Source organism: Trachemys scripta, chromosome 17 (genome assembly GCF_013100865.1).
Source record: "Trachemys scripta elegans isolate TJP31775 chromosome 17, CAS_Tse_1.0, whole genome shotgun sequence".
In the NCBI taxonomy this organism is placed as follows: domain Eukaryota; kingdom Metazoa; phylum Chordata; order Testudines; family Emydidae; genus Trachemys; species Trachemys scripta.
This window is the reverse complement of record NC_048314.1, coordinates 22,205,129-22,220,665: the sequence shown is the minus strand read 5'-3', so window position 1 is coordinate 22,220,665 and position 15,537 is coordinate 22,205,129. Positions and strand designations below refer to the sequence as shown.

At 55.5% G+C, this 15,537-nt stretch overlaps 1 protein-coding gene across 2 annotated transcripts in view; it reads right to left on the bottom strand.

The window, feature by feature from the left end:
• Positions 1-10,484: 10,484 nt before the first annotated feature.
• LOC117889456 (carboxyl-terminal PDZ ligand of neuronal nitric oxide synthase protein-like) overlaps positions 10,485-15,537 on the bottom strand; it is a 61,328-nt gene continuing 56,275 nt past the window's right edge. For both annotated transcript variants that reach the window (XM_034793673.1, XM_034793674.1), the window contains 2 exons: positions 14,156-14,516; positions 10,485-13,558 (listed from right to left, as the gene is read on the bottom strand). In XM_034793673.1, the coding sequence (XP_034649564.1) occupies positions 13,060-13,558; positions 14,156-14,516 (860 nt within the window). In that variant the 3' untranslated portion in view covers positions 10,485-13,059. The remainder of the gene's footprint in view (positions 13,559-14,155; positions 14,517-15,537) is intronic.

The following is a 15,537-nucleotide window of genomic DNA, read 5'->3' as shown; positions in this document are numbered from 1 at the left end:
GCCCAGGGTGCTGGCCCAGTTCCCTTTGGGCACCCGGAGCCCCTCCAGGAGGGCAAGCAAAGCACTGCAGCCTGGGAGATGGCCCTGCTGACCAGGGGGTGGAGAGGCAGAGAAATGTCACCAAGTTGCTTGCCCCCTTCTGTCCCATGCATGGAGTGAGGGAAGGGGGTGGCGGGCGAGTGGGTGGGGTTGGCGGGGGCAGTGGGGAAATGACAGGAAGGAGAAGTTGCAGGAGCCGGAGGAGAACATGGAACGGGGGAGCGCTGCTATTAACCGTGACCGAGAAAGCGGGCTGCGGGGGAGACACAATTCTGACCTTAGAGTGGGGGAGGGCATTTTGAGCCCCTCTCCGAGGGGACAAGAATCTTTTCTTTCAGACCCGAATGTCCCAGGGAGGTGCTGTGCATGTGGGTGGGGGAGGAGGCTGCTGAATGAAGGCTTCACAGGGATGCTTAGGTTGGGCAGCTCTGCATTGCATTGCTCTGTCTCTGCATTGGGACCGTCACGCCGCAGGGAGGATCTACCCCGATTCTGAGCGCCCCGATGAGTTCCCAGGATAAACTCGGTATGGTCCTACTACAGTCAGCATCTGACACTGTCACGAGAATCCCATCAGAGAGAGCCGAGCAGGCTTAGCCAGCAGAAATCCAGACCTACTCTACAGAATGCCGTAGACCACCTGTACAGAAGGATCGCTTCCACCACTGACATGCAGCCACCTCTGGGGTGAAATGTGACCGCTGTTTTAATAAAGAGCAGCAATGCTACGTGATGATTTAGGACAGGACGTGAAGGAGAAAGTCCTTTGATCGAAATGCCAGGAGGAAGGAAGATCTGCAGGATAACATGATCTAAGGGGAAATTGTTCTTGGGGCTCAGGACCCCATTTTCAAAAGCTGTCAGAGGCTCTTTAATGGTCACATGTGGTCAGGACCTTGGTGTTGTGTCTAGTCATGAAAGGGCTCGTTATTGGCCAGATTTGGGGGGCTCTCACCTAGGGGGAAAATGCCACTCAGTCCTTCAGAACCAGTTTGCCAGGCACAGGGAAAAAAAAGGGGGTTCTTTAAAAACCGCCAGTCTCTCTCTCTCTTGTGTGAAGTGGGCTAAAGTTACCCAGCAACTTTTACCTCTGTTACACAAAGGAAACTTTCCTCCTTTTTTGTCAGAGATGCTCACTCCATTGAAATGATTGGCATACTGGAGAGCTGAGAAACTAAATTGTTTATACACTAATGAATAGAAGCTTGATTGCAAGATCCTGTTTGGAAAATTATAGTGCTGAATTGAAGCTGTACAATTACATCCAAAATGCTGCATATTCATTTCATCTGCTTTGCATAGAGATTAACAAGCGAGCCCTAAAGCAGACTGAAATTAAAGCTAACACCAGATTTAGTCACAGGTTACAAACTAAATGGCATTGTTTGATGGGTATGAATCTTTACCACCTGTCTGCCTGATGATTGCTAGCAGCTCACCAGACAGCAAAGAGGGGGGAAAAGTTTCTTCCTATGAAGGAAGCATAATAAAAATGTTAAATAGTCATAGTGTCTCTTCCTCCTCTTCTCCCCCACCGAATAGTTCATTTTTGCAATGTGTCCCCTACAGCCAGGTGTCTTCTGGATGGTATAGAACTTATATTCTATAGGTCTTCTACATACGGACAATAGAAAAAAATGCACTTTTTCCATAGGATGCTTGAATAATAGAGAACCGTGTCCCTCCTATGGAGCTATACGGCATGGTATAGAAATCCTATTGAAAAGGTATCAAGATAGGGTGACCAGATGTCCTGATTTTATAGGGACAGTCCCAATATTCAGGGCTTTGTCTTATATAGGCACCTATTACCCCTCACCCCGTCCCAATTTTTCACACTTGCTGTCTGGTCACCCTATATCGAGATAACCGATTAATGTCAATACACTTTCAGCGTGACCTCCATAGAACCTAGTCGGTTTAATCCCTATTACATTCCATAGGATTTTCCTATAGGTGCAGTGTGATTAAAGAATAGCTCAAGGGTTCCTAGAATATGAACGAGAGAGATGTTGACCAGACTAGACCAACAGCCCATCTAGTCCAGCCTCTCGCCTGTCGCTCTGTTGGATCAGACAAATAGTCCATCTCAGCCGAGAGCTTCCATCCTGATGCGCTGTAATTATAATAATAGTTGGACGTTGTTAATCATTGAAAAGGCCCCCTGGAAGGCTCTGCGTGAGAACGGAGTTGTGCTGGCATGGCTTAGTCTGCAAAGTATGGATCATGCAATAGATTTTAAAGCATTTCCAAATGTTTCTCTGTGACTGTACTGGTGGGGAAAGCGCTGACCTGTTATTCCAGGGGTCTGGGGCCCCTGGTCTGTGCATAGGATGTAGGTGGTAAGAGGGCCAGCTTCACCACACTGCCCTGCTAGTGTGCCCGGCCCAGCACTGGAGGGGACCAGCTCTAGAGCAGAAAGAGTTCAGTTTCCCAGCCCCATATAGCCCTTGGGTAGCTCTCTCCTGAGACTGCCAGCAAAATTGCCCATAAGTACTAGTTGAGATGAGGACCCCTGACAAAATGTACAAGTGCTCATATGTGACTGCCAGGAGTCTAAATACTAGATGGGTGAACTAGAGTGCCTGGCATTAGAGGAACAGGTATCACAGAAACTTGGTGAAATGAGGATAATCTATGGGACACAGTAATACCAGGGTACAAAATATATAGGAATGACAGGGTAGGTCGTGCTGGTGGGGGAGTGGCACTATATGTGAAAGAAAGCATTGTGTCAAATGCAGTAAAATCTTAAATGAATTAAACTGCCCCCTAGATAGATAGAAATTTCTCTCTGGATAGAAATTCAATGCTTGAACAATGAGTGTAGCAGTAGGAATATACTACTGCCCACCTGACCAGGATGGTGATTGTGAAATGCGCAGGGAGAGTAGAGAGGCTACAAACGCAGAAAACACTATAAAAATGGGGGGTTTCAGCTATCCTCATGTTGACCGGGTGTATGTCATCTCAGGATGTGATGCAGAGAGAATTTCTAGACACCCTAAATGACTGCTCCTTGGAGCAGCTTGTCCTGGAACCCACATAGGGAGAAGCAATTCTTGATTTAGTCCTAAGTGGAGCACAGGATCTGGTCCAAGAGTTGAAATATAGCAGAACTTCTTGGTAATAGCAATCCCAATGTCATTACATTTAATATCCTTGTGGGTGTAAAAATGCCAAGGGGAGCTACACAAAAATAGAAACGAAAAGGAACAGCCACAGGGTTGAAATGCCGGCAAATTGCATGGAGAATATTTATTTAAAAACACCATAATAGAGGCTCATACTAACTGTAAACCCCCAAATAAAAAAAAACAGAGAACCAAAAAAAAATGCCACCATAGCCAGGGTCGACAAGAGGGGGGGGAAGGCCGGTATAAATTACCGAGGCCTCGCAGTCCGGAAGGGGGCCCGGGGCCCGGCTTCCCCCCCGCCCCCCTCGGCCCTTGCTGGGGGGCCTGAAAAATTTTTTTCACCAGGGCCCGAACCCGCTCTCGGCGGCCCTGACCATAGCAGAATAAGAAAGGCAGTTAGAGGCAAAAAAGCATCCTTTAGAAATTGAAAGTCAAATTCTAGTGAGGAAAGTAGAAAGGAGCATAAACTCTGGTATGTCAAGAGTAAGAGTATAAGGTAGGCCAAGAAAGAATTTGAAGAGCACCTAGCTAAAGACACAAAAACAATTAACTTTTTTTTTTGCTGTTTAAGTCTATCAGAAACAGTCATTGGGGCCACTGGATGATCGAGGTGCTAAAGGAGCACTCAAGGAAGACAAAGTTGTTGCAGAGAAGCTAAATTAATTCTTTGCATCAGTCTTCACTGCAGAGGATGTGCGGGAGATCCCCATACCTGAGCCATTCTTTTTAGGTGACACATCTGAGGAACTGCCCCAGATTGAAGTGTCAATAGAGGAGATTTTGGAGCAAATTGATAAATTAAACAGTAATAAGTCAGCAGGACCAGATGGCATTCACCCAAGGGTTGTGAAGGAATTCAGATATGAAACTGCAGAACTATTAACTGTGGTAAATGTAACCTACAGTTTATATCAGCCTCTGTACCAAATGACTGGAGGATAGCTAATGTAATGCCTATTTTTAAAAAAGACTCCAGAGGCGATTTTGCAATTAGAGGATGGTAAGCCTAAATTCAGTACCAGGCAAATTGGTTGAAACTACAGTAAAGGACAAAATTATCAGACACAGATAATAAACATGATGTGTTGGGGAAGAGTCAACATTGCGTTTGTAAAGGGAAATCATGCCTCACCAATCTATTAGAATTCTTTAAGGAAGTCAACAAGCCCGTGGACAAGGGTCATTCAATGGATTTAGTGTACTTGGACTTTCAGAAAGCCTTTGACAAGGTCCCTCACCAAAGGCTCTTAAACAAAGTAAGCAGTCACGGGATAAGAGGGAAGATCCTCTCATGGATCAGTAACTGGTTAAGACAGGAAACAAAGGGGAGGAATAAATGGTCAGTTTTCACTGTGGAGAAAGGTAAATAGTGTGGGTCTCCCAGGGGTCTGTACTGGAACCAGTGTTGTTCAACATACTCATAAATAATCTGGAAAAAGATGAACAGTGAGGTGGCAAAGTTTGCAGATTATACTAAATTATTCAAGATAGCTAAGTCCAAAAATGACTGTGAAAAGTTATAAAGGGTGACTGGGTGACAAAATGGCAGATGAAATTCAATGGTGTTGATACGTGCAAAGTAATGTACGTTGGAAACATAATCCCAACTATACATACAAAGTGATGGGTCTAAATTAGCTGTTACCACTCAAGAAAGATCTTGGAGTCATTGTGGATAGTTCCCTGAAAACATCCACTCCGCTTTTTTTTTTTTTTTTTTTTGGCCACTGAACACTAACAGAATATAAGGAACCATTAGGAAAGAGAGAGATGATAAAACAGAAAATATCATAGTGCCACTATGTAAATCCATGGTACACCCACACCTTGAATACTGCAGTTCTGGTCTCCCCATCTCAAAAAAAACATATTAGAATTGGGAAAGGTGCAGAAAAGGGCAATGAAAATGATCAGGGGTATGGAACCGCTTCCTTACGAGGACAGGTTAAAAAGCCTGGGACCGTCCAGTCTAGGGGGATATGAGAGGTCTATAGAACTCCGAACGGTGTGGGGAAAGTGAACAGAGAAGTGTTGTTTACCCCTGCACATATCACAAGAACTAGGGCTCACCCAATGAAATTAACAGGCAGCAGGTTTAAAACAAACAAAAGGCAGCACTTCCCACAATGCACAGTCCACCTGTGGGACTCATTGCCAGGGACTGTTGTAAAGGCCAAAGATATAACAGGGTTCAAAAGAGAACTAGGTAAGTTCCTGGAGGACAGGTCCATTAATGGCTATTAGCCGAGATGGTCAGAGATGCAACCCCATGCTCCGAGGGTCTTTAAACCTCCAACTGCCAGAACCTAGGAGTGGATGACAGGGGTGGATCACTTGAAATTGCCCTGTTCTGTTCATTCCATCCGAAGCACTTGGCACTGGCCACTGTCCGAGACAGGATACTGGGAGAGATGGACCCTGGGTCTGACCCTGTGGCTGTTCTTATGAACTGGACTGGGACCATTTCCTATTAGCCACTGAGTAGCCAAAAGATGCAAAGTGCTTTAACTAATGCCTAACCTAGTCTAGTCTTGTACCTGGGAAAGCGGGGGAGAGCGATTAAAGGCAGAGCGAGTGCATGTTTTATGCTTTAGGGCAGTGATTCTCAAACTTTAACAAACCGATGACCCCCATTTTGATTTACAAAATTTTATGGACCGCAAGCACCCTGCTCACCCCCAAATCCTGCCCCCACTCCACCTCTTCCCACCCCTCCTCTTCCCCATCTCTTTCTGCCCCCTCCCCTGAGCGTCCCTGTATCCCCTCTGCCCCCTCCCTCCCAGCACCTCCTGCACAGAGCTGAACAGCCGTTCCCCAGCGTGCAGGAGGCGCTGGGAGAGAGTGGGAGGAGTTGAGGGAGGGAGGGAGGGGGAGGAGTTATTTGGCAGGGCCCAGGGACCCCCTGGAGTAACCTCGTGGATGCCCAGGGGCCCGCAGACCCCAGTTTGAGAAACGCTGCCTTAGGGACTTGATCCAAAGCCCATTGAAGTCAATGGAAAGACGCCCTCTGACTTCCCTGAGCTTTGGGTCAGGCCCTATGTACCGAACAGGAAGTTAAAAAATAAACGCCCCACTCCCCACCTGCCCATGGAGCCACTTGTTCCCACTGACTGCTGAGTGTCACCTACCGACCTTGCTGTGCTAGGGAGACCCGAGATCGCCAAGTCTCCCTAATGCCAGTGCAGCACCCCTACAGAACTGTATAGGGGATGAAACCTACGAGGTGCTAGAGAAAGCTGTATTGAATAGCGAGGGAAGGGACCCGGTCTGCAGCGTTTGGAGCCTGGTGCCTTGTGGGACAGGGCTGGAGTTCTGACATGCCATTAGTTAGGATAAAACTTCCCTAGTTAGTCGTGGTTTCTCTACTAAAATCACTCGGGGTTTTTTCACCCGTGCGGCCGTTCCCCCATAACAATCCCACTCCCTTCACCCCGCCCCCCTCCTCTTGTCTGTCACCGGGGTTTGCTGTCATTTTCCATCCCACTCCCCGGTGGCCCTTCTGATACTGCTGTGGCAGCCTGGGTGAGCAAACCCCCACGCCCAAAGACACCGTATTCATTTCTGGGCCCATGGGTCCGGGTAGGCTTGTTTGATGTGGTGCCAGCTGTGGGCTACCTCCCCTCCACCCCCAGCGCCTCAGCGCTCCAGCCCCCTAACCTGCATCCCCCCATTCTGCCAAAGGGTCTTATGAGCCAGAGCAGGCCAAATTTTCCCAGCTGCAATTTGAATGAGTGAGCACCAGGGGGTGATATCTAAACCCGACAGGCTGGTCCCAAGAGCTGTAGCTGTACCAGTGGGCTGGGTGGGGGTGGCAGGTGGTGGCAGAGATGCCTTGAGGTTTGGGCATCATCTGGACCCGTTGGACCCCAGGCCAGTGTGCGATTAGGGGCGTGTTGAATGCCTGCAATCTGGGACTAGCGCAGCAGCTGGGAGAGATGGCGGGGACGGAGATGCTGTCCAGACACCCATCAAACAAAGGGCACCCCCCACCCTGCGCTGACTGGCCGGGGACATGGGTCGTCCATGGAGGTGCAGGGCTTGTAAGGACCATGTGTGGTTTAGGAAACTCTTGGACATAATCCATCGCTTAGCTAGCACGACACGCTGGAGAGCAGCTGAGCTGTATCACCCAGACCCCTGCCGGGTCCCTGCCGAGCGTAGCCTCTACGGGCAGCACCGGGAGGCTGGAGGCTTCTTTGCTGTGCTGCTGGCAATGTGGCTCCAGCTGTCTCCCTGGCTTCCTCGACTGCCCCCCAGGCCCAGGGGGTGATGGCCCTGTCCCTGCTGCTGGCTGTCGCCCCCATAACCTGTCAGCTTCGTGGCTGGTTTCTAGCCTGGGATGGGGCTTTGGAACGGGCTGTGGGGAACGTGGCTCCCCTTGGAAGCACCAGCTGGGGCAGGCGAGATTGAGGCACCCAGAGCCCACGGTGATGGGCACAGTGTGAAGATCTAGGCGGCGGCCGGCACTTGCCAAGCCCACGAGGCAGAGCCCCGCCCCGTGGAACTCAGGGTCCAGCTGGGCGAGTGGCTGCCGCTCTTCAGGCTGAGCAAACTCCCAACCCACCTGCTGCTCCTGCCCTATCCCCTCTGAGCAGCAGGCAACGTGCCGGGGTTGGGGGACAGGCCTGGGCACCCCGGCCAGGTAGCTGTAGCCAAGGAGGGGTGAGGTGGTGAGGCTGCCCTGGGCGAGCCCCGCGCTGGGTGCAGTATGAGAACGCCATTTGCTTAACACGCGGGCATTGCTGTTCTCCGTTCTCCAGCCTGCCCCGCTTGCACAGCCCAGCCAGCTCCCCCCTGCACCGCCGTGGGCTCTGAGACCTCCGTGATGGGGGCTCAGCCTCGTCCCTTCACTGAGCAGGCCACGTGGGCCGCTTGGCCATGGGCTCCAGCAGGCCTCCCCGCGCTGTATGCAGCCCGATTCTGTTCCCCGGTCAGGCTCATCCTCCACGGCCCAGGCCTTGCGGGCAGCGTCCCTGACAGGGAGCGGTTCTGGGGAACCAGCTCGGGGCATGGGGAGGACTCCGGACTGCAGCGGCCTAGAGAGCAGTAACCTAACGCAGCAGCCCTCGCGGGGTTAGGGGTGGTGGGGCAGGAAGAGCCTACGTGCATTATTCGTTCCTAGGCCTGCTCTGCCCTGGGTGGGTCGGTGGCACCCGTGGTTTATCGCTAGGCTGGTGGCTTAGCTCCGGGGCCAAGCAGCACGTCTGTACAGGGAGCTGGCTCATGCCCACCCCAGCACAGACGAGCCCGGGGGCACTGCTCGTGCGACTCTGAACCTTGGCCAGACAGAGCCTGGCTGCAGCTCTGGGGAGAGGGAGTGGAGGAAAATGAAGTTTGGCTGACCCCTAGTGGTCTTGTGGGGAAAACCCACTCCTCTCTGTCCCTGACCAGGTGGGACTGCGGCGGCGTTGTGGCCAGGTAAGGCAGTTAGCAACCTGCCCCCTCCCTGCTGCAGGGACTTGCTTTGAATCACGCTGGTGTTTGGAGAGGGGGGCATCCGAATGTAGGGAACAGACAGTGGCATAAAGTCCCTCCCCCTTCAGGCTACTTGCAGGAGGAAATTACCCCGGCAAGGCAGCCCGGGACCACTTGCCCTGACTATGCGCCATTGCTAAGGATAACCGATACCTGTTGCCCAGGAGGGAACGTACCAGGGTGATGGGGTTTTTGTGCCCAGATCTCACGGGCTGTTCCGCATTCGGGAGCAGATCAACAGGCAGCCTTGTGCTGGTGCCGGCTCTTCCGGCTGCGGAAACGAACGTGGACGAGACAGGAGCCAGAGTGAATCTGACAAAGTTCCACTTCATTTTTATTGCCAAAAACAGCTCTTGGAAGGGGTGGAGCCGGGGGCCACTGGCCCTTTACGGGGGAGGGTGGGAGGCAGGTTGTCAACAGCATGTAAGAGTTCGGTGCACTTTTGCCCCTTAGGACGTGTGAGCCTCCTACCGTGGCTCACCACAAACTACTGACGTGCCAAAATGAGGCCTACACCTGGGCCTGTGATTCCCTAACAATGGGCCATGGCAGGTCTCCAGGCGTTGCCCATTGAGTGGACGTCGGATGAATTCAGAGCCGAGGTGACGCCTGCTGAAGTAAAGCGGATAGTTCACTCCGGCTGACACGGGCCTGGGAAGTGCTTGGGGTCAGGCCATGCTGCAGGACAGAGCTGGGCTCGCTCGGAGGGACTGGCAGGCTGCTGTAGCCCCCTCTCTGCTGTGCGGAGAGCAAGGGTGTAGTGCTGAGGGTGGGACGGTTGTGGACCCGGCTGGCTCTTCGTTTCTGGCCATGCACCTCCCTGGGCGGAGGCAGGTCACCTCACTGCACATCCTGCCCCATATTGACCTCTTTGCTTGCGCCATGGACTGTGTGCCAGTGCTCAGGCTCCCCAAAGGTCGGTCGCCAAGGTACCAATAACAAAAATGGAGCAGCATCACTAGCGAGAGCCTGCACGACACCTGCTCTAAGCAGGGCATGGGCCTAGCCAGGAGCAGCAGTTTTATAGCCCACTCAAGCCAGGAGCAGGAACCAGCGTGGAGTCGGCGGAGACGGATAGGGTGGAAAATGGGCTGGCTTTAACCTGCAGGATTTGGGTCCACGATCATCTGCGTTCACCCCCCGGGGCTCGTTGTGGGTCCGTTGGTGTCAGGGAGAGCAGCTGCTGCTCCCCAGCTGTTCAGCCCACTGCATGCTGCCACCAGCCCTGTCTAAGCTACCCCCGGCCTGCTGAGCCGTGCTCTGAGGACCGATCCCTGAGCAGCGGAGGGCCCGGGGTCTGTGCTGAGTGTAATACCAATTGTCACCACGAGGTGACGCACCAGGCCTGCCCTTTGCACGCCCAGCACCCCGAGGCTGTACCTCGCTAGAGGCGATGGACCATGCTCCCTGCAGCGTCTACACTGGACGTGCCCCAAGGGCTACTCAGGCCTAAGCAATTCATGGCCAGGTTTATGCTACAGCCTTCTGCTGCCACCGCTGTGCTGGGTGAGGGGGAGAGAGCTGACCCGACCCCACGGCTGTGCTGGCCGCCGTCCCTGCTGTAGCCCCCACACGCTGGCACAGCGGAGTTTGTCCCAGGCTGGCGGGGGTCGGGATATTACTACACTGCTATAAAGTGCAGCTCTGCTGGGGTAGCGCTCCCCGTGTAGACACGGCCTCAGTGACGCCGCAGGTTGACATGGGGATGGGAGGCTCTGTCATTGCTTCTAGGGGCCAGAGTCCCAGCGGGCAGATCCCCTGTCCCCAGTGTGGAACGAGGGGCTTTCCGGGCTGTGGTATTTAAAATAAACAAACACACCAGGCACACGCACCCGTGGAAAACAAATCTGTAATTACAGCGCCGGCTCCCGGCCGCTTGTCCAGCCACAGGGCACGGCGTGGAAATCCCATGGCCCCAGGAGAGCAGGACACAGCCTTTATTTCCTTCGAAGTCCAGTAACAAACTGCACCTACACGCCTGTTTTCTCAGCACAAGGTCAGTGTGTTTCCTAGCAGACTGAAATACATCCCAGCTGTAGAGTCCACACGTCACCAGAGCTGTGCGGGCCGATCCAGCCCCTGGATCTAACAACTGCTGCCACACTTAGTCCTCCCCTCTGCTGATCACCCGCACACACCCCTCCTCAAGCACCTGCACGCACTCAGCCAGGACACTGTCACCCTGGGCAGACCGCACAAGGCTGGGCACTGCGTGAGTCTCCCTCCAGCCTAAAGGAGGGCCCCTGCGGTGCCTAGCCCTTGTGAGCATGAAGTGGTAGCTAAGCCTTGCTCTAACTCCTCTGCCCTGCGCTGCACGGCCCATCCATCTGCAACACACCAGCCTGCTCACTTCCCTTACCCCAACCTGCAGAAGCTTTCACCACTCATTCGGGGGCGGGGGTACATTTGCTTCACCCCACCTTGTCTAAACTGCACCTAACCCGGCCCTGGGCCTAGGGTACCCGTTTGCAGCATTAACGTTACGGGCAGCCCCCAACCCCCGCCCCCCCATTTCATTACTCCTAAAAACTGATCCATAACCTGGTAAATCGCACAAACCTTGGACCAATCCCTCCCCCCCGGTCAGAACGTGCAGCAGATTGCGCATAAGAGCACAGCTTGGGCAGAAGAGGAGCGGGCGGGGTAGGGAAAGCCGAGACTACCCAGCTGCTCTGATCGTCTCCTGAACGCGTCTGGGGAGAGTAACGAGCCACCACTGATCTTCCTGGGTGAGCGCCCCCCACTTCCAAGCTGGCCTGGCCACTAGAGAGAGCAGAGTCACACTGCACTGAGCTCCTCCCATGTAGCAACCAGTGGGAACACGGCCGAACTCGATGAGTAGGAGTTGCTTCCACAGTGTGCACTGGGGAAGCTGGAAGCCAACGCTGCATGGTGAGGTGCTCGGAGCAGACTCCCCAGGGTGCATACAAGCTGGGCTGCAAGGTTGGGAGGGTCTGGTGGCCAAATACACATGAAGCCAGGTGCCTCCTGCCCCTCCATTCCCAGGAGGGCCTGGGCATGGGGGAAGGGCAATGGATTTTTAGCATTAGCACCACTCCCAAGCAAACCCTTAGATGGGTCCTGAAGCCAGAGAAGTGACCGGATGGTCCCAATCTCTGCTAGGGGGATACCGTGAACTCTCAAGCCTTGGGAAAGGCGTCTGAACTAGTCTGTACCCAGCTATTTATCCTCCTACCAAATGGTGGCTGTTCTTCCTGTCCCATTAGCCAAGGGGGATCAGTATGAGACGGGAACAGACGCCTGGAACCAGCGTAACAGGGCCACATCCTGGACCCGGCTGTCCCCGTCAGATGCAGAGTGCTTTGCGGAGCGGGGAGACCGGTGGACTTGGCTTGTTAATCAACCCAGGGTCCTTGTGCTCTGCCCACCCCTGCCCGGACAGCTTCCAGTGGTATTCTCCAGCCTAGCCTCCCGCTTCGCAGCTGGGGCTGCCTTGGGCGTTTCAAAGAGCCTGCCAGCACCCCGTCCCGCTCTGCCTGCTCCCAGCCCTAGCGATGCAGTTTCCTGTTCCAGCAGCTAATACATATCAAAGCTGATTCCATTCCCAAGGGGTCAGGAGTGGAGCATCTGAGGATTTGCACTTGGGCCCCTGTTCTGTTTGGGGCTCGCTAGGCAGGATCTAATACCCCTAGCCAAGAGACTCGCACTGCACAGCATCGGGGAACGCTTGTCACAAGTCAGGCCCCAGTGCTGGGGAAGGGGGGGGGAGGCTAGACCTGGGCCCCAGCAGCAAAGGAGCAAACACGGACTGGAACGGACTTGCCTCCTCTGGCTGGGGTAAACACGAGTCACCTGCTCTGGCCACACAGCCATTCAGGCACGTTCAGCAGTGCAGCAGCCCAGCCGGAGAGCCGTGGGAATGGCAGGGTGGGGTGTGGCACTCACTGGGCGGAGGATGGCACTGTCTGGCAGACACTGCAGCCGACCATGACTGGGGCAGTGAGTCATGGCAGTGAATGAGCACCACCCTCCCAGAGCAACGGGGCAGCGTTTCCGAGAGGCACCCTGCTGCGTGTGTCACTGGACTGTGCACGGAGCAGGACGAGGAGAGGCCCTCGGCCACCTGGGGGTTTGGAGGACAGTTGTAGCAGCACTCTACCATCTGCTCTCCAAGCCAATGTCTGTTGCACAGTGGGGTCTGCACCCCACAGCCTGTGACGGTTTGGGGGGCTCGGACGAACCTGGCCTCGTCCTGTAGCACCCAGCAGCCTGTTGGGGAGGGCGTTACGAAACCAGCCTGGCTGCTACGTGTTGCAGAGAAGCCAGGGGAAGCAACCTGCTCCCTGGGCTAAGTACTAAGAACTCTAGTTACCCCGAAGTCTGTGCCAATTTAAATTCTAACACCGGGTAATGATGGCACCGGCACAGCTTGCCAGTTAACTGGGGGCTAAGCAGGGACCCTGCTGAGTCCCCTGGCCTCATCCACCTCGTTCTCCAGCAGCTCATCCTCTGAGAAGCTGATGTGCAAGCAGGTTTCGGTGCCCGCGGAGGAGAACGGCAAGGTGCTGTCCATGGTGCAGGCTGTGCCTGCCGGGTGTCTCGCTGGGTCCTTGCTAGCCATCTCGCCAGGTGCAGGGGCCCCTTCCGAAGGACGGTAGGTGCCAGACATGGGGGTCGCATGGCTGTTCTCGCCCCATGCCGGCCGGGCCCCCTGGTTGGGGAAGAGCTCTGTGCCTGGGGCAGGAGTCCTGGCGTCCGACTCGAACTCCAAGCTGGCGAGCGAGCGGGTGGTGACGTTGGTGAGACTGGACGCGTTGGGGCTGGGCAGCGTCGTGGGAGCAGCGTTCTCAGGCTTCGGTTCCACCTCCAAGCTCGGGGACGTCTTGCTCGACCTCTTCCGCAGGATGGGCGGAGGGGGGTTGAGCTTGGGGATGGGCTGCTGCAACCTTGAGAGCACAGAGCAAAGAGACGTCCGTTTTCTAAGCAAGTCTGCTGAGACTCTGGGCTCAGCTCAGAGATCTCAAAGGCCAGCTGCCTTCTCGCAACCCTGCGGCAGCTACATGGGTGGGGGGGACCTGCAGCACCTCCCGTCCAGCCCCCTGGTCGCTCCTGGGCCCTTGGGGACAGTGTGAGGGGGAAGCAGGCTGGGGACCGAGCCCCAGCTCTGGGCAGAGACAGGGAAGCTCCAGCTAGGCCCACAGGGCCCGGTGTGAAGGAGCCAGGAATGCGCTCACCCTGTCTTCTTATTGTTCCTTTTTGGTGTAATTTGTGCTCTGCAGCCCGCAGCGCTCGGGGTGGTCACAGCTGCCTGGTCCATGGGCAAGACTCACCTGCCTTTCTCCATTGTGGGCTGCAGGCTACTGGGGAGCGCGGCCTGGCCCAGCGGCTGTGTGCACCCCCCCCGGCCTGCCACGGCCACTGACCCAGCCTCCGCGCTGAACAGACCAGCCAGCAAGTAGGGGAGGGTCCCTGCTCCTCCCGCTGCCTCACACTAAGTGCTGGTGGCTGTTAACCAGCGGGGGGGAACGGGGAGACCGACCTACCTCTCGTCCTCTGCTCTGCTGCTCGGGTCGCCTGCCTTCTGCCTGCCGCCGCCATTGAGCAGAGCCTGGTCGCTGACCTCGGAGCCCTCCACCCGCCGGTACAGACCATCCTGCCCCACCAGCACCACCAGGCGCTCGTCCCCGTCCGTGGCGACAGGGCCCCTGCCACCTTTCTCCAGACTCAGGAGGTTGAGGTAGGAGGCGCTGGTGCTCAGCAGAGCCAGCGAGCCAGGGGCCAGTGGGCTGCCCAGGACACTGGCTGGGGTGGAGGTGGAGGGCAGGTTGATTTCCAGGCTGTAATGGTTCTTCAGGTTCAGAGACAGGGACTGAGCCAGGGACAGGTTCTGCAAGGATCTGTCAACTGCCAAGGCAAAGAGAAGCAGCCTGGGTGAAGTGCTCCCGGCCCCCCGCAGCGGCGCTTCCCCCAGGCCCAGCCGCACCCCTCAGAGCCTGGTCAGGGCCCTGCGATGTTCAGAGCAGGCCCAGCAAAGGCGGGGAGGGGAGAGAGGAGGTTTGGGGGCCCGGGCTCCTAGCAGTGAAGGCCTGGGCCTCTGCTGGCACAGCTGGGACAGCAGCCAGAACCAGTGTGAGCTGGACTCCGCGGCTCTTGGCTAGAGCTGCAGCAGGGTGATGAGGGCAGCGATGGTCCAAAGCCAACACAGGCCCCAGCCCCAGCTAGCCAGGCCCACTCCCCTCCTCCGGCATGGGGAGAGGGGGGAAGAGGATGGCTGCCTGGGGCCAGAGTGGGCTTTGCGTGTTTCCCCCCCGCGCTCTGCCAGTCGCCCTCTGGGGCCGGTCAGAGGCTCTATGAGCTGAGTTGTGTTGGGTCTCAGTTCGCAGCAGCCATCCGTCTGCAGCATAAGAAAACAAACCCACAATCAGCTGTTGGGCGTGGGGGCTGCCTGTCCCCTGGCTGGAGGACGTGCAGGCTGCCCTGCCCTCGGGGTCGGGATGGGGTGCGCGGGCAGGGCAGACAGGGGAGCTTGCTCTGCTCTGTGGACAGAGGCCAGCAGTCTCCAGAACTGCCAGCCCAGTGCCGCTCACAAGGCCCATGGTCGTCTCAGGCCTCAGTGGAATTGGCCTTGGAACGACCCTGGGGCTAGACCCAGGACGGTGAGGCTGAGGTCTCGCGTTTGGTTCCCATCCTAAGGTCTGAGCTGACTCCCTCCGTTCCCCATCTACGAAACGAGGTCAGATCTCCAGGGCTCCTCGGGGATCAGCGTACCCATACTGCAGTGCAGGGGGGCACCTTTCATCTCCCATGTTAGCTCTCCCCTGCCTGTGTCCCAGCTGAGAGCACAAAGGCTGGCTGGAGCTCGGAGCGGCCTCCCTGCCTTGCTCAGCACCTCACGAGGGATGGAGGTGGGGATTCTCCATAGCAG